Here is a 19,409-nt window from a genome sequence, read left to right on the forward strand (position 1 = left end):
TATGTATAGATACAATGGAAGAAAAGGAACAAAGTTATGGCTCAAAAGATTGGTAAAACTGACTTCAGTTTTGAAGGACCTTTTATATGAAATTATATAAGCTACACCCGGTAACAAGTAGGTCAAAAGTCAAGGCCAAATTTGGATAAGGTCCACACCTGAGCATAATGGATGTTGTTTGTGCAGTATCTCCAAAAAGGTTTGTGTACCGTTCAGGCTAACACTTTGAATGGATGCCTTTTAAGTAACTCCAGAGTGAAATACACTCATATACAAACTAATCTGGTTTCGCGAGTGACACACCTGGGACCCAGGTGAACCACCAGTGGGCTAGCGACAAATTTTCAGCAACCTTATGAGTAGTGCATTACCAATAACTCCACATTGGTTTAGGTCGTTGGCATTTTTTTCACGTGGATTGTCAGTTATGTGAGTAGTATCTGGCAGTGACATGCTTGCCTTTCTATTGGAAATATTGGGGGTCGACGAAGTTGGAAAACACGCCAAACTCAGTATTTACACGAATGGACCAGTTGACCAATTAACTAGGCAACATGTTGATACTTTCCTGTTTGCTACTATCTTACTTAAGCGGAAGAAATGGATGGTACGACAACCAACTAGGCTGGTCAATTTTTCAGGAGGGGTGTCCAATCAAAAATTTCCGACTGGATCAGAAAGGATGACACGATGATTGTACTTGAAGCAGCCATCCGGTGGTATCCAGCTGGGGTAGAATTTCCGTGCCGTTTTATCGGTAACTCAGGTCAAGATTAGGACAAATAGATGAGCCTCAGTCACAGTGTGAATGGCATATAGCAGTAGGCACGTGTTTGACGTGGCCATCAGCGGCGAGAAGCGTACAAAAATCTGAGCGATCGAAATTTGTTTTCATTCAAATCTGATGGCAGCATCGGCCGTCCGATCAGTGGTATTCTAGGTGCCATTTGCTGTGACTATGCAGAAGAGAACGTCGATCCTGCTAAATTTGAGCTAGGTCAGTAAAAAAATATGAAGTTGGATTTCTGCCTACTTGCCGTATTAGAAGGACCTTGGTTACTATGTGGTGAGGTTCTTTGTGTGGTTTGTGCTGCAAAATAGTCCGGGGCTGTAGTTCGCGTATATACACTAAAGCCTAGTGTTCGCGCTGTGGGTTGAAATCTTCTCTCCAAAGTTTTCTGTCTTTGTTACGACTACACTGTGCATATTCGTATACTTGCATGTGAGAACTTATATTAGTGTACTTCTTGAGAAAAAAACCTCTACAAAATTCAGAGTATTCTTGCGTTTATTTCATTTCACATACAATGAACCCACTTATGGTCGAAATGGTGGCCGAACTCGTGACCAAAACTAGTGCTGTGCGGCAGTTCGCCTATTTTACTGACTAGTGCTTATTTAATAGCGAAAGTATTCCTCCTATAAAATCAAGGAGCGGCTTTGAAAGTATTCTTTTGACTGTCAATTGTTCTGTTTGCTACTTTATGCGAAGGAAAGCTACTTTCTTGCAGATGTAATCGATCATATCTAAAGCACCTCAAACGGTGGAGTAGAGGCTTTGTGTCACTAACTTGTAGCAAAGTTATTGAAAATGGAAGACAACACCAGCCAAAGAAACCATGTATGAAACTTTTCGGTAACGTCACGAGAAAGTTGAAATGTCGGTTCGTAAAAGTGAATTGGTCTAAAGTAAATGTGGCCCTTTAGGTGAATTGTATGCATAAAAAATTTGAAAAGGTCTGTATGAGTGGCGACCAACCAGACGTTAAGAAATTTTAGCTTGGGTTCACAGAAAATGTCCCAACCAACCCCTTCCAGTCTGAATTTTTTTCGCAAGAGTTTCCGTACAGGAAGGTACTCAGGGTGGCTCATCAAATGATACTGTCTGTTATTGACCACGAATCAACTACCGCCAGACCTGACAAAAGTAGTTTCGTTGAAAATAATTACGATCGATTTCGGATAACTCATATCCGGAGATTGTGGTAAATTAGGCCATTCCCAACTGCCACTCTATAGTCGTCTGTTCAACCACATATCGGACTTGTGAGGCTGAAATGACAAAGTGAGCTCTGCGCAAATTGGTTTGTCTGTTTGTGCATTGAATGCTGATCTGAAAGTGCACGAGAAGCGCACCGAGATAAATGACGCATTTCATTGGAATTGAACGGCTATTGTTCATCCCAACAATGGCATTTTCGGCCAATATTTGAGAGGAAAATAGGTACGAACGTACAAACCTTTTAGGTTTGTAGGTTCCCTTCGGTGTTTCATTCGTCCTGACTTTGCCGGCTTCAAAATAACCGCCTGAACAGTCAAAACAAAATTACGTCTAACAGCTAAACCTCCGGAACCGTGAGCATCTGACGGTGACGTGCACTAGAATACAATGTACCTAGAAGTATTTTTGAAGATTCCTAGCTAGCATGTTCATTTGTGAAAATGAAAAACTTTGTGTACGTAAATGTACAGAAGAACCAACTGGAATTTTAATCTAGCTTCACTGGTGAGCTTATTTGATCGTACTGCTAACATTTGGAACAATCAGCCTCCTGAAATACCTAATTCTCACAATGTCCTGAACAGATGCGGAACTCACAAGACATCAAAATTCGGTCAAATGTTTGACATGTTTTGGCCAAATCTAAGAAATCAGTAAGTCAAGCTGTTTAACACTTTGGTGGAGGTCGATCTCTAATGGTTCCTCCAAGTGTGTTCTTTCAGATGAAGAGGTCCATCTAAAAGCACCCGCCTTGGGATCATTCAAATCGGACCAGAAAATGTCTTCACTTTTGCATCTGTCATTTTTCAATAGGGACCAGCATTTTCAGAAGCCGGAGCCGATCGCATGGAGACTAATTTCTGTTCAGCTCTAGTGAAATAGTATTTTCAAAGGCAAAATTTAACTCCGCTTTTTACCTTGGAAGTGCATGACTCATAGTGTTTTATTGGCTAGACAAGTGGATTGACCCATAGCTGAGATCTAATGCGATTACTGCAGGGACCTTTAGCGAAATATGAGGTCAAACTGCTAAAGGTAGTTGTACCGGCCAACACCGGGGCAACCCAGGGATACTGTAAGCTCGATCACTTGATCATACCTGAGTGTGCTGCCACCAGGTAGCTGAATAATCCTTAGATAATCAGGCCATGAGAACACGAGGTTCCTATCCAGTAAACTACAAACCATTCGGTTTACTTAAACAGATGTCAACAGGCACATGAGCAAATACTAAGGTGGTAACTGCTATCCATTTAGGGTTCATAGCATCGTTAAAATCACACAACTCTTGTGACTTTTCACCCACGGTTTGATAAAGTTACCTCAGTTGCAGTTCACGCACTTTTGACGTGCAATGGGAAAACAAAATGAGTTATTTAACTTCCAAACTCAGTGAAAGTTTGTTTTTTCCAGTAAACATTTAGTACGCCAACTTTTGCCTAGCCCTCTTCTTCACAAATTAATGAATTCACTCTGAGATCGGTTTTCCAACAAGAGCTTCAAGGTAAGTGAAAGCTGACTATTATCGTGACGCGGGCGTGAAGTAAGGCAAAGAGCTCTGAAACGTGGGCCAAACCGAACAAGATTTTTTAATCGTTAGAGATTTTGATGCGGAAACTAATCTTTCCGTTTCTGGGTAACCTTCGAATAGAGGATTGTGACGAGTGGTCGATAAGTCAACTTTAGCTCGTCAGGGAAACTACCTCTCCTTGCGATATTATCCAAGATGATACCCTTCAGCTTATGAGTAATGACGATCGGTGATTCAGTTCAGATAAAGGTGAAATGATGAACGAAAGGGCGACAGGGACTTAGATCAGTCGTATGTATTGTAGAGTCCTTTTATCTTCTTATCGTCTGACATGGGCTAATAAAACATTACTAATCAGCTGTTGTCGTGCGTATGACCTAATTTGTGACTAGTGAATGACAGCAGTGACATCCGTTCGAGCCCCCTTCTTTTTCCCTATCAACGTTGCACACTTTAGGTCATTTCGTTACTGCACAATCCATTTGTTACAAGTCATGACCCTGGAAACGCTATCTATACCTTATGCCCCACGGGCTGACTTCCTGAATTAATCAATAACTAGGAGACGGCAACAAGCAGCACCGTTATTAAATGTTAATGGACTGCAATCCATTTACTGGTTCCATAGTATGGTTTCCTCAAACGGTACCGGTTAAACGGATGACGAGTGTATTTATTCTGTCACTACTACACAGGTGCCCATGCACAGCCCCCTCGTCTTTCAAAAGGCTCAGATACTGGAAATCGGAGGATAGATTCGGGAGGCAGCTGATAGATGACACCGGGTGCTCGGAACTACTAAGACTAACTAAGAGCAGAGGTGTCCGCAAAATGTTCACTTGGCAACCAAATCCTGCGAAAACGACTGTTGCTAATACCGGCAACAAACCTTCGCGATAAAAGCACATTATCGGGCCCATTTAACTATGCGTACAAATCTCTGCTGTTCTTAACATATTGTCTATTGTGCGTAATACTCGGTCCTAGGATCTAAGCTGACCAATCAAGGAGATTCAACAAGCATGGGTCCATTAGACAACGAAGTATGACTTAAAAAGTTAGACGAAGCCAAAGATTTTTTAGATATGATAGCATTAAATCGGATCTTGTTTTTGTCCATACATGTACCAGACGCTTACTTATTGCTTAATTCAGTTTCTGGAGTACGATGAGAAACACATGAGAACTGGCACTTGGTATACCTGTTTCTAACGTGAACTTCTCATTTCAAGTTTCTCCAGAAACAAAAACGCGGCAGTATACTAACTGGGGTGCGTTGTAGCCACAACAAGCCTTCTCATCTCGGTCTACCTATTGTAAACTGCCAATCCAATCACACGGGAACAGTTGATTGGTAATTTTGAGGGAGCATATAATGGTATCTGGTTAAATAAGGCAAGACGACCTCAGTTGGCATTATTACATATAATATGAACTCAGGATTTGCCAAAAAATGCACCACATAGCCAGCACCGAGTTTTTTTTTGGAAAATATTTCTCGGAGGTATCTGTAGTACCATTCGCTAATATATGACAGGTTCAACAGTACAGCTTCGCTGGCTTTGTGTTGAGCCATTCAGAGAATGACCACCGAAGAATGGCCTCCATTGTGCGAACTTAATACGCGATAAAATATTTTGACCACATAGATCCATCTTCCGCTACCGATGAGCTGACGGTTTCAACATCCCAGACTCTGCCGCACGTTAGTTATTTTTGTCAAATGTTTCAGATACTTTCAGATGTCTTTAATTTACCACAGCTATTGTGAACTCTTCAGTTTCCAAAACTCTCCTCAGCGGTTGTAAATAATGATAGAATCTAGGTAATTTTGATATGCCTCGTAGTCGGTCAGGCATACTGCCAGTGATGAGGCACTGCACCAACGTCCTCTGCTCACTCAATTGGTCAGAGGTCACGTGATCAAAATACACACAGCATGCTGAAGGTTGACCCATGTTAATGTGCCAGCAGCGTATCACGAATAAGGGAGTGGAGTCTGGGTATTAGTAAATGGTCATCAGAGAACATTTTTAGTCACTTATGAGTCAAAGTAGTTCATTCTAAAGCGCATAACGCAACTAAAATGTGGAAAAATTACATGTCGGCCGGTTGGTGGACGTTTATTTGTGGGCTTTATGGCTCTTGTATGTGCTGAGAGGCCCAGAGGCTCCATGCAGCTGTTTTATTCCAATTGGGAATCCTCAGTAGTGCGCATCTTACCGATAACCATAGTAAGTTTCCAATTTACAACCTCCAGAGTGGCAGCTCAAATACTTGACCCTTCGGGAAAGTGAGGCTGATCAGCAGTGTGATTAATTTGCAATTAGAATATAGTGTCAGTCATCCTTCAATCAATCAAACAACAATGCGTGGTCCCGTATTGACTAGCTGCATGAGTTATGACCTCTCGGAAGGGAGTTTCGCCGGTGAAACTATATATGAGCTGTTTTTTGGTGTGAATAGATTTTGGAATTTGCAGTCAACAAAATGTTGACTGGAAGCAAATTTGTTCTAAAATTCGAATTAACTCCTGTGTTGGGTACGGCTAGGGACAAGGGGAATCTGCTCTAAGATGAACTTCAGGTGCTACAATTCAAGCATTTCAATAATAATTCAGAGATTTCAGCCATGGCAGAAAGTGCTGACCTCAAAATATTCTCATATATTCGCATATAAAGATCTTATTTGGGAAGTATGATGCGAATTCCTGCAAATATTTTAGTTACATCAGTTCATATTATTCGTTAGTAATTACTCAACCTTGTTTTACTCGGTAACTAATTTTTTCTCCGAAGATGAGTCCGCCAAGTCCCAAATTTGCCTCAGAAACCACAGTTCTTCTTCTGGTGAGGTTGGCGTAAATTCGCACGGAAATAACCCAGATCACACCGCTCTGTTTTTTTCTGTAAAGCGCATGTTGTGCGCAGGAGCAAATGTGAAGCAACTACATGGGCAGATGAAAGAGAACAAATACGGACAAAGAGACATTCGGGTCAAAAGCCACATGGGATAGACAGGTGTGTTGCACCTGTCTACCCGAAGAACAACTGAAGCTTTGAAAAGGGACGATTTGTAATAATGCCAACAGTGTGCTGGCAGTACAGTCCGTAACAAACTCATGTATACGTCAGGGTTCACGTGCGCCCGTGCTCTAAGTACGATACGGAAGAAAGTTCAGATCCGTTGGCCATTGGAACAAGAGTAAGTGGAGCTGTGTGTTTGGAAGGATATGAGTTACTGAGCACATTAACTCGACTTCGGATTTCATAAAACTACTGAGGGGACCACCGGAGTAGTTCTCTGTGACAACTTCGTCCAAAGCTGTTTCCACTGTGGTTAATGTGATTTTATGAAGGCATCCTGCTAAGTTGATTGCCTCATTTTGAAGAGTATCAAAGCATTTACTTGAAGCAGAACTCATTTAGCGTGTAATCGACCTGGTGGACCTCCATATAATTCATCGTTTGCTCCCCGTTATAAATTTTCGATGTGTAGAACAGGACGCGAGTGATTCCCTTATGAGACAGTGACCACTAAACTTATCAGTTCTGGCTGATATTTCGAAGTCTTCATGGGGTTCTGGCATTTCCGATGAACTGCCCATAAAGAGCACTCGTTTTGCTGCAAAAGATTGGGAAAAAACGCCATGACTTTTTGCTTTGAATTGTCTTAAGCACGGACACGAAATTTCATCCACATTCTTGGGTTCCGAAGGCGCAACAGTGCACCCGAAAAAAGATAATACCGCCATGCTTGACTGCGGTTAAGCCTGACAAGAATATACCTATCAGACCCTAGAACCAGTGCAGAATGTCAGGTTTGTGCATTGTTGGAGTGAAAATTACAAGCTCTTCCCAACTTTCACACAGGCTCGACCTCGAAGCCAAAATGGTTCTTTTGGTTGAGGTCAGCCAAGGGAAATTTTGGGAGAAAATTTCGACAGATTGTGGGCTTATTTTTGCGGACTATGATTCGTGATGAAATGTTGATGATGATGGTGTGCGAACCGGAGGAAAATGAGCGTAACTCAAAGGTATCCAGGCTCTGACCCGGATACCTGTTCACAGCATGCATTCATGATGTCGTCGCAAACATTTTAGTTCACTCCGGTGACAACAATCCTCATATGAGGAGCGTCAACGTGTTGTTGCAGCCGCGCAAACCGGCTATAGTGATTGTACATATTCTCAAGTAAAATGGCACATCAAATGCAAATAAAACTCTTGTTGTAGGACTGTCGTTACGCAGCTTGGTTTTGGGACCCATGGACAATGTTGTTGATTCGTAGTATAAGATCCTGCGAGTGAGTTATTGAAGATGCAAGCGGAAGTCATCGGAAGGACGAAGGGGGTCAACAAAGCTTGTTTTCTGCGATTGGTCCTTTTAGCTTCATATCAAAACAGAATTCACGTGGAACTTTTACAGAAAATTGGGGGCACGTGCACTTCAAAACAGAAAAAGAAGGGCTTAGCTTGAAAGGTACACGTGTCAGTGGGTCGTGGAGAAAAATGAGCAATGTGAATTTCAGACAAGGGTTTGGGGCCAGTTTTTCAAGGGGTGCTTACATTCAGCGATCGCACACTTTTTTTCGGATGTAGAGTTGTTGCTTTTGCGGTCAATTATAGTCACAAGACGACTAAGACTTTCATCTATAAAGTGACCCATTAAAGAGCCAGACATGTGATGTTGAGTTCATGATCGGAGGCTTAATGGCGTTATCTGCTGTCCCAGAACAAGTTAATTACACTGCAGAACGCTCGCCCCTGACCAAAGGGCTTAGCCTGCAACTTCTAAGCAGAATGCTACGGGTTAGAGTCTTCCTGAAGATTCATGTGATGCGTTCTGTTGATGATTAGCCATAAAAGTTGAAACAACTATACAGCGCTCGTCAGCTTTTCCGGCTAGACTTACCTGATTCACATGAAGGATTCTCGATTGAATTTTGTAGGGAGGTTGAAAATCTGTATAAAATATTTGGAATATTCTCCACTTTGTATCGAAATACTGCGGTCATGACGGAAATTCTTCCTTTTTCCCAGTGCTAGTGACCTTGGGGTTTTTTCCTATATGTTCAGATGAATGTCTGATGCGGTTTGCTTTAAAGCAATGAGCATATTGCAATTCATACCTGGACCAAATTCATGTCTTGTGGAGGTAAATTTACACGGACTGAAACATAGAGTCTTGCGTCGCCTTTACCTTAGTCAACGACTGTGAACTCAGTGAGTTTGCATAGGTTTATGATTACCGCTAGCGTAATCCATTTTATTCGGTTTAGTCTACACTCACTTTTATGTCGTCCAGGGTAGGAGTTTATTGTTCATCTAGTGTGTGTATGTTAGCTATCTTTGCACATCTACAAGCAAGGGAATAATCAACTCGGGCAAAACTAATCACTGATTTAGCCCAGCCGCGACTTCACAATAAGTTGACTGGGTAGACAGAAGGTGAAAGGCAAACTAGGGAGAACAAACTAGTCAAGTCAACTCTCTCTCAGCCCAAACCTCATTTGGAATATATTTGTTCATCAAGCCATTTCTTTCACTGTGAACTTTTTCCAAGACGATGTGTGCAACTCGGTTGCACCTGCACGCCGATAAATTTACAAGACGCGGCTGAATATACCCTGGTAGTCATGAACTGCTGAAACGTTCTTTTCGGAGACCATGGAGAGCTGTGTAAAGAGCCTAATCTACCGGTTTGGCTCTGATTATTACATTCAGCTTCCTCCACATATAACAGATGATTACGGTCTTGTAAATTTGAGAACGAAGGTAGCGAACAAAGCTTGTTTTCCTTGATTGTTCATCTTGACTAATATGGCACGAATTTATATGGTAGCAGAAATCACGTGGAAAAGGTTAAGACCGAGGCTACATAGAAATAGAAATAGAAATAGAAATCAAAGGAAGGGGGGTTGGGTGAGGGATAGATCAATGGGTCACGGAATCAGGTAAGTGACGTCAATGTCAGACAGACTTGTGGGACCGGATGTTTCGTAGGCCAGTTCAAGTTCTGCTACCATATAAATGTGTGATGTATTAGCCAAGATGAACAATTACAGAAAACAAGCTTTGTTCGCTACCTTCGTTCTCAAATTTACAAGACCGTAATCATCTGTTATATGTGGAGGAAGCTGAATGTAATAATCAGAGCCAAACCGGTAGATTAGGCTCTTTACACAGCTCTCCATGGTCTCCGAAAAGAACGTTTCAGCAGTTCAGTTTAATTCGGACGTATGGGGGCCCTTTCACTGTGGATGACGTTTCCAACCCAAAGTAGACTGAGTCTATTGTTTTGTTCTGTTTGTATGTTTTGATTGTTTTACTGATACTCGACCTGTGAGGGCCATCCATGGAAAAAATAATTCAGCACATTTAGAATGAAATCCTCGCTTCGGTGTCACCAGTATAAGGAATACGCTGACTGGTGATAACCGCGAGTTATTTGTGACTTGATAAAAAACCTAATGGACTTATACAAAGGACTGATGATCCACTGACACACATGAAGTTTTGTTTAGCAATCATTGGTTTTAAAATGTGCGGACTCCAGAAGTTTCAGTGGCTGAAGCGCGAACCCAACCTCTGCATGCTGACTACGTATGTTTAGATTTGGGCAACCTGGCAATGTCCCAGCTCTCGTGCTTCATTTGGATAGCATGAAAGCTGGGCACAGAAGTGCTACAGATTAATTTAAAAATATCGTATGTTAGGTAAATTATAAAATAAGACGACAAAAACTGATTAACGTATGCCTGAAACTCGGCTGGACACACTTGCCTCTATCGTTAAATGAATGACCAAAATGCACGTTGAGGATTGGTTTGGCCCCTCTCGCATCGGAAAATCTGTTAATCTCTGTGCGTGAGAACTGGCAGTGGTCTGATCAAACGGAACCTCTCTTAACCTTGGCGGCTGTGGTGCAAAGTTCAAGGGTTCTATCAAAATTTGAGTCCAATAATTGTAAGACAACGGTCATACAGCTATGATGCGTAGAACATCTTTCAATACACTTCATACAAATCACAAATATAAATGCATTTTCCTGGCAAATGCAGAATTGCTTATCCAAATGGCGATTTTGCCATCTTTGGAAACGTTCTGTTCTTACATCCGTACCGTGCCGTGTTTTTGCGTTCGTAAACCAACAAAATTTAAGCCGTTAACATGTGTGACATTTCAAAAATACCAAGGTAAAAATGTCCTATGCAAGAAGTCTAAAAGCTAGTTCACGATGGTAAAGTCATGGTCACATTTATACCTTTCCGGTATTTAATCATATCAGCAGACATTTCGACGGAACGAACAACGCGTGGGACTGTTGAAGGCGCTTAGACCGCCCATCGCTAGTTTTGTTTTTCCTGAAGCTCATCAGGTAGGCGAAGTCCCTGAGCTTGAAACAAACTTTCTGTTTGAGTTCACATTGGGCGCAACAGAAAAAACCGCTCAGTTGCCAATCAAGCTGATCTAAAAAGGAGGCCAAAGTAAGTTTCAGCCGAATATTATTACCAATATTCTGAAAGTGAATGTGCTGCACGGAGGCCGCCGCTCCACGTTTAATTTGGTACGATATTCAAGGTATCTAGGTCATCAAGACTTCAATAGGGGCAAGATTGGTGGTGAGTTGTTAGTCTTTTTAGCAGCCTTGCGAATAGTATGTTCCATTAAGGTGATACAAGGTGAAAATCTCAAATACCTTGCCATTTTAAGCATCAAACAGCTCGGGTGCATGAGAATTGTCTGAAGATCGACGTAGATCAGAAGTTCAGCTGCTATTCAGTTGAATCTATAGTTAAGACTTGCTTGATTTTTGAACGAGTATACACCCACATTTGCTATTCATAATGAAGGCCTCTTTGTACTCCTCATCTTTTGGCAAGATTCCGCTCATCAACATAAACACTTTAGTTGATAAAATACCTTTAAAAACTGAAAAACTTCGTGTTTCTTCGACAAGACTCTCATGCCCTTAACGTGTTAAATGTACACAGGGGTGGCTTATGTGTAGCGTACTGCTGTCTCCAACTGACGTCAAGCAAACAAATTCCTGATTGGAATTGAGGGATACTGAAAAAAGATCTCTGTGTGTCATTTCGCCAGAGCCTTGTATGGAAAAAAATGAATGCCATTAGAGCAGTTTTAAGCACATTTGTTTCAGGGAGATTATATGGAAACAACCGTTTGATTTTCAAGTTGATAACATCTTCCTACCATGAACAAATTAGGTAGATAGCGGGTGCTTTTCCGGAAGTGCGCTTCTTAGCTTCTACATGTTGACTTATTTGTTGATTTTTCAGTAGACTAATAACCGGAAGAACGGTATTTCAAATCATAAGATGTAATGGTTTGGCGTTTTTTAAAAAAAAGGAATGAAACGAATTTTTGACATTTTAGTGTAAATTCACCCTACTTGCTGCGCGAATTCGCGGAAGATTCAGAACCATATGAAATCTCATCCGATGTCTTAGAAACTAAAGCGGCCGGTTTTTGATATGCATCGCACTATTCACTCTCACATCCGGGATTGATCTTCGCTCTCATTAGAGCTCATCACCTGGCCTTGTCGGTCTTCAAACTCCGAGCGTTTAACGTGCGAGGGGAGCATGTTACCCTGCAAACACGCGCTGAATGCATCCGAATTTTCACGTGGGAACAGGCGAACGCGCTTGCGCTCAAGCGATGTGATCGATTGGTCGGACATCTCGAACTACGACCCTGTAATTGCGCAAGGGCGGGAAGACGACGCAACCACCTCCAGCATTCAAATGAAGCCGAGTATTATGGGTTGTCAGGCAAGATTCCTCTCTGTGTTACATTTTGAAGAGACTCAAGCAATTTTTAGTTGTTCATTTTATCAAAATTTCTTTTTTCCTACTAAAACCAGTAAAGTTATTACAGCATATAGACTAGCCAAATCTAATCATTCTTCGTATCCATTTTTACAGCCGGTGAACAAACTTGAAATTGGACAGAGTTGCGCCTTTTTCATATGCCATAAAACTGGATCATTCACCGGCAATCGATATTTGTTTGGTTATGGTCAGGCCAGATGGGAGTTTGAGGTACTAATTTATCGGAAACAATCGTGGAATTTAGCCTAAAAGATTCGCTTTTTGCGGAACCGTATTTACATTTCATGCATTATATTGAAGATGGTGGGACAACAATTGGTAAACGAGGGGAAACGAACACCATCAACCCACTTCAATCACGAAATTGTTGAAAAGAACACGCTTCGACACAAGTGTACCTGTTGACCCATGTACTGAAATTTTTCTAAGAGAACATTTTGAGATGAAACGCTGTGACTTACAAGATTTGAGTTACAAGCCACTTTCACAAATGTTCAGTATCGCGCGCATTATTACAGGGATCCATAAGTCATCTTAGGTTTTATGGAAGCATGAAAAAGTAACTCTAAGCCGTCAGGATTTAAGCGAAACGGGCAAAGACCAAAGTGTAATTAGGTCTGGTTTTTATATATCCGTGGTTGATTGGCTGATTACCAAGAGCTCTCATCGTCCACCGGGACAATTCACATGGGAATCAGTAGGCCTGGGGAGCTTGCAGAATAAAATTAAAAACATTCGTTCAACACATGCACATGTACAACGAGACATTTGTCAATCGGCGATCCACGTGCTTTTTGTACAATAAAACCACGCTGAGGCTAACTGGTCAATTTTTTGAACAGATATTTTGTCCTTTAAAGGATGCCAGTTTATGTCAAAGAGCCGAGAAACACTGTACCACTGTTTCACTCTTGATGGGACTCACAGGGATTGTGCATCTCACAAAGCTCAAGGGAGGCTTGAACAGACGACCACCACATTGGTAGTGCGAACAAACCTTCCAGCGACAAGTGTGTAGAGACTACTAACCGCGAAGTCATCGTTTGGAAACTTTTATGAGATACGCACTGTGAATGACTCCTAATGAAGATGGAACAACTGTAGAGTGTCGCTCGGTTTTTCAGCATCGACTGGCTTCAGTTGCAGGAGGAAATCCGGAAATTGCCTAACCTTCTCCAAATACCACACAAGTTCGATAACCAAAGCATATCAGCGTGGCGCAGTGGTGAAGAATACTCATCGAGTATCGTCATCATCTTCTTAATAGAACGGACTTGCTCACGGTGGCTGAACCCCTCAAGAAAGCTAATGGCGAATGCTGGTTCATCTACGAACAATGGAAAAAATCCAGTCGCACCGATCGCCTCCAATGTTCAGTGGTGAGTGAAGATGATGTAAAACGTGCATTTGCGCTAAAAATCGAGCAATCTTTTTGCAAAATGAAATAAGCATTATTTTGGTGCGAAATTTGAGGCATTGGTTTTCCGCAGCATGTAACGTCAACTGAGTAGATATAACAGTTTTATTTGTAAGGTTGTTCACATATCTGGTGAATTTTTATGCCTATTCGCACAAAACATGATTTTTCTCTCTCACTTGCCGTATGACGCCCCAGCGATTGAAATTACCGTGAGGCTAAGACTAACTAAACATTTTTGTGATTTCGGAAGACATTCCTGTCCGAATTCGCTTAGGTGGGCAGCTTTAATAACCAGTCACACAACTCCGTCTCCCTGATATAATTTAATATGAAACGATTCAGACTTAAATGAATTTTTACAACGCAACCTGTGGATTGTGAAGTACACTGAATAAACTCAATGTCACACCAAAAAAGAGCTCTGTCAATTCTGTAGCTAGCGTAAGCAAATGTGAAAAATAGCCCAATAAAAAGCCTCCTTCTTATTTAGAGGGCAGAGCATGATGGACTTTGTTTTTGTGTACTTCTGTACTCAGCTTACTCGTATAACCAGTGATGGATTGTACTTAGCAACAATTTACCTAATTCACATTTGATCTGCATCCACATGGTCCTGTGTCGCTATGTTATTAGAGGGAATTCGAATGCATCCGAATAAATTCCTTATGATATGATCAAGTTTAATTCAGTATTCTTGTCCTTTTCAAGTTATTCCAAATTAGATGTTACCCACTGCCAGAAAGGATAATAGCTCTTGGCTGGAAGATGTACCCACGGGAATTCTCCTATCTTCTAGTCAGAAAGACACCTTCGCCGAGTACAGAAAACCCATCTTGTGAATTTCTGCACTGATTTAATTATCATCTCCAAAGTTTTGTGTATCAGTAAATATAATTTGGGATAAGAGAGGCGAATTATTTTAATTGATAAACAGTCTTCTTGACGGCAGAGAAACCGATGTCACTAAAGTAATTTCAAATTATAAGGCAACTAAAATGACGTGGAAAAGGGAGTTAACAGCCGTGGAGTTCGCTTTCGCAGCTGATCTCCGTGCAGATGTTTCGAGTCACAGATCTCTCGAGTGGTTGACAACCCGCACATATCATGGAATCAGAAAAAATTCGCACATGCAATTTACGATTGATGGGAGGGATGTTCAGTTTGTCAACCGGGAACACCAGTTCAGTGAAAAAGTGGTGCGAATTTTGTGGAACTTCAAGAGTAGTATCTAAATGATGGGGTTAGATTTAGGCTTACCACACGTGACATGCAAAGCTAATCCGGGTGTAGGATAGAGTAAACAGATCTGGTCAGTCGGTCAGCTTTCGGTTGGTAAGCTACTGGCCATCGCGATATAGTACTTGCGAAGAAAACAGGAGCACAGAATGTCTCACAGGCAAATCAGAGTACAAACTGAGTTCTTTAACACATGTCTGTTCATTTTGCAAATGCTGTTTGCGCTATTGGACGTAAAGTTTAACGAACTCAAATCCTGAACAGTGTTATGGGTAGTCCACTGAACGGTAAGATCAATTAAATTTACACGCGAAATGTGAGCAGGTGTGTCCCGAAGTGAATTACAGGCGTTTGTTTCTTCCGGTGTACACCTCATACCATCATAAACTTATTCCTCACATAGACAGAAACACGAATATTAGGAAAAAGTGTTGTAGCCTAGTTAGTTTGTTTCACGACTAGCTTGCATCCTCGCAAATAGTCCTAAAAGGGGATGAATATGAGCTTCGCTGACTCAGGGGTCCCTAAGTGCAAACATTGCACATCAGCGATTTCGGTACGTTACATGCAACATTATCACAAATCTCAGAAGGTCGAAAGCACTTCCCTAGCCTAATTGAAGTCGTCGGGTGGGACGAGCTAGCTTCGCACGTTGCAATTTTTACTGATCTATCTTTAAGCAGCTTTGAAAGTGATCACAAAGGTAATGGTAACAGGCAACAATTTCTCACTGAAATGAACGATTACATTCATCCGTCATCCCGTCATGTGTAATTATGGCACTCAAGCTTCAAACCTTACGGATCGATTGACTGAAGCATGAGAGACTTGGTACGACTGAGGCGAGTGTGTGCGCTGATTTCGAACGTTCTCCTGTGTGCTCCAAGTTGTCAGGGGCAGCTTGGTGAAACAGCATTCACAGAAACGGACTGTAGATGTAAGATGCTAATTTTTGGCCATGAGATCCTATCGGCATCGTAGTTAAGTTAGTCTGATCACAATCCCGTTCATCATGTTCTCATCCTACTCTACCATCTCCTGTGCTCAAAATTACTATTTTAGCAAGTATATGTTCATATTATTGCGGATCAGGAAGAGTGGCAATCAGAAGAATTATAGCTAAAACGTGGCAATATGTTTTTGTCACAGAGGACTTGGTTTTAAGTCAACAGTAACCGCACAGAGGAGCACAGCTTTCAGTATTCTCCTCATATCAGGAATTACAAGTAATCATTTCAAGATTTCTCAATAAAACTCTTATGACAGTATATCAAACACAACACAAAACAGGTTGGTAGAATATCTTATCGCAAGCGTATGAAAAAACGGATAGGTTGCTGAAAACATCGAAATATGAACAACGCACCTACCTCAAGAGATCGGCTGGGTTCCCTATGGACAAGGAGCACAATTTTCAGATAAATCACAAATTGTTTATTCACAATGAACTTCAGGAAATATCGGACATATTTTAGGATTTGTAACACCATCATATGTTGCTTCAGACGCTCAGACGATTGAGTGTGGAACATATAAAAAAAAGTCATACATACATGCATGTCTGTTGCTTTCTTTGCGCGAAACATGGTTACATGAGAACTGATCAATCAGATGGAGTATTATTGCAGTAATGTATCGATTTCCCTGATTGACTGCATATCATGATATCACGATGGAAGAAAAAGGCAACGGAATGTTTTTCTCGGTGGTTAGGAGTTCATGGTTAGTGACTAGATTCGCGCGCGGCACTTGAATTGACAGCAATGGATGTGTTGTTTCACAGTGATTTATTCTTGGTTGTGCAGGCGAGTACATTAATTGGAGATTCACGCTCATTTCCTCCACGAAAGCTAAACACTTTCAATAGAATATGACATCGCCGATGTAACGTTTTCTCTCTCTCTCTCTCTCGACTGATTGCTGTCTGAACGGTAGGATGCACTTGAAATGTCTTCATGGATTCATCACGGTATCATCACTATACCTCAAGTATACTTTCGAGAAAGATATTTCTACTCTAAACTTGATGCTACTCCTTTCAACCGCAGATGTACTGGCTGGAATACAACCTACAGGAGAACGCAACATTGCATCCCGTCTTTGCAGAAATGGTCCTACGTTCCACAAAATTTTAGATTTCATTCCGCAGCACAAGAGATAACTTTTCAGTTTTGTGAGTGTGGACATCTTTCGTTTGAAATACTTTGTGTACAATTAAACCAATGAATAGCGACAACAAAAATTAGCAAAATATTATCTTATGCGGAAAATCTTCGGACTTGGCAGGAATAATGGCGGTACATGCGTTACGAGGAAAATTATAAACGGGCTTCAAAACGAAAAATTGCAGTTCCACTATTGCATAAAAACAAGCAATACATATCCAAAACAGAGCACATGGAAAACATCGCTCTTTGTATTTTAGGTAAACCGTGAGCATATGTTCCAATGCGTTCGACTCCACCAAACTCTGCTTTTAAGCAGAAAACTCACAATAGCTATTCAGCGCAGCAGTAATTATCTCCGGTTGTAAACTGTATGCATAGCTACAGCTCCCTCAAATTAACTCACATAGCAAGTTGGCTGAACCCTAATAACACATCCTCATTAACCGGTAGACTTCTTTTTTCACACCAGGTCCTCGTGTCTAAAACCTCAAATTGAATCAGCTGCACAGTCTAGCAGTGCTGTGTTGGTTGCTAAAGTTTCCTCCGCTTCTCCATTTTCGGTAACAGCGCAGGTTTGTTTTTGTAAAATGCTGACGCCACTAAATTGCTGCTTAGGCTAGACCAAATCTTCCAGACAAGATATTCTCACCCACAACCAACTCTGAGACTGTCCGACGTCTGACAAGAATTGCTCCATTTATGGCCAAATTCCATTGGCTCATATGTTCAGAAACGAGGTAATGAAACTGTGAATTTGTGAATTCCCAATTCTCAGCTTGCATTCTGGCAACAATAGCCACAATCGATTAGATTCTTCTTGGTGTGTCTAGGCCAATATCTATGGCCAGCATGCATGGCTTACAGATGTTACAGTATCCCCCGGTTTAATGAACTCATATTCAACCATCCTGCTCGGAAATGTCGGAATTTTCAATACTACCCGGTCACTTTGAACAACCACCGTTATGTCGTCCAGTACGAGAAAAAACGCAAACATCAAATGAGCGCAATGCTAACATTTCTACCGACTAGAGTCCATGGCGTTCATGGAGTTCCGCGAAGGAAATCGGTGGTAGTGGGTGCGGATTACGCACCTTAGCACTAATATCAGAGCAAATCGACCTGCATAATGCACTACAGAAACTGACAACAGCTGGCTGGGCACTCGGCTAGGTAACCAATGACGTTTTTCGGAATGTGCATGCACTACCTCGGCTGATCTCATTTTAGGCAAACGGAGCACAACTTGACTGCCAACGCACAAGAATCACGATTGCAATTTGCTGCCTGAAGCGCCCACCATTGTACAGCAAACCCAGAAAGGACAGGTCACCCTACTTCGATCCCACGAACTGGGTCGACAGCACATTTCGAAGGCCTTACCGATTGGTATTCCCCTTTGTAGATAGTGGTTAAAATTAGCATTGGTATCGTTCTCGTGTAAGCAGTCTTCCTTTTACTTTTGAGCAATTATTTAAGTGAGTCAACAATAAAGATAGAAAACACTGAATTCGAATTTCGCTGTTATTGGTGTATATCCATCTGGTCGTGCCGAGATTTCAACTTCAAACTTCCTACTTGTGAGACGAGAGTGTTAACATCTACCCACCAGCGCAAGCTGGATACATTTGAACAGCTGAATTTTCTCATGCTTGAGCGATGTGGCTGGTTTTCCCGAATTCTCAAATGACCATTAGCTATCCTGGTCAACTCGATCGGTTGACCCACCTGTTAGGCTCCCCAGTCAGATAGCAATACAGAAATTCGAAACCTGCCAGGCTGTTTTCTATCAGTTATTGTTTGTTGCGTGTCTTGCCAAGTGTAGAACTTAGTACAGTCTAGACCCTTTCGATGTGGAGTTGAGCTTGCATTTACAAATAGAAAGGAAATCATAACACCGTATAATGAAACGTAACGGAACTTCAAACGACGAAATCTAAATGTGGATTACCTGATGGCCGCAGTTCATATGCTATTCATTCTCACATTGAATGGACGCTACTCATGTCTTTCACCTATACCCTCGGCCTACTTTGACCGTCCGTCCTGTATTAGTCCTCTTCCTGAACGTTCCCCCAAGGGGCCAATAAGTGACTTGTTTGGGGTCATATATGTCACGTTCTTTTTTGTCAAATTCTTATTTTCGATTTTTTTCTTACCAATCAGTACATTTTAGCGCAGTCAAAACGTACATC

The 19,409-nt window shown here is 41.6% G+C and overlaps 1 protein-coding gene across 1 annotated transcript in view; it reads left to right on the forward strand.

Annotated features, from left to right (window-relative positions):
• The window catches only part of T265_01138 (hypothetical protein), a gene marked incomplete at both ends in the record, with an annotated part of 45,662 nt that overhangs the window by 16,816 nt on the left and 9,437 nt on the right, over positions 1-19,409 (forward strand). Inside the window, 2 exons of the mRNA XM_009165099.1 lie at positions 6,448-6,553; positions 13,658-13,769. Of these exons, the coding sequence (XP_009163363.1) occupies positions 6,448-6,553; positions 13,658-13,769 (218 nt within the window). The remainder of the gene's footprint in view (positions 1-6,447; positions 6,554-13,657; positions 13,770-19,409) is intronic.

The sequence above is a fragment of the Opisthorchis viverrini genome, assembly GCF_000715545.1.
Source record: "Opisthorchis viverrini unplaced genomic scaffold opera_v5_12, whole genome shotgun sequence".
In the NCBI taxonomy this organism is placed as follows: Eukaryota; Metazoa; Platyhelminthes; class Trematoda; order Opisthorchiida; family Opisthorchiidae; genus Opisthorchis; species Opisthorchis viverrini.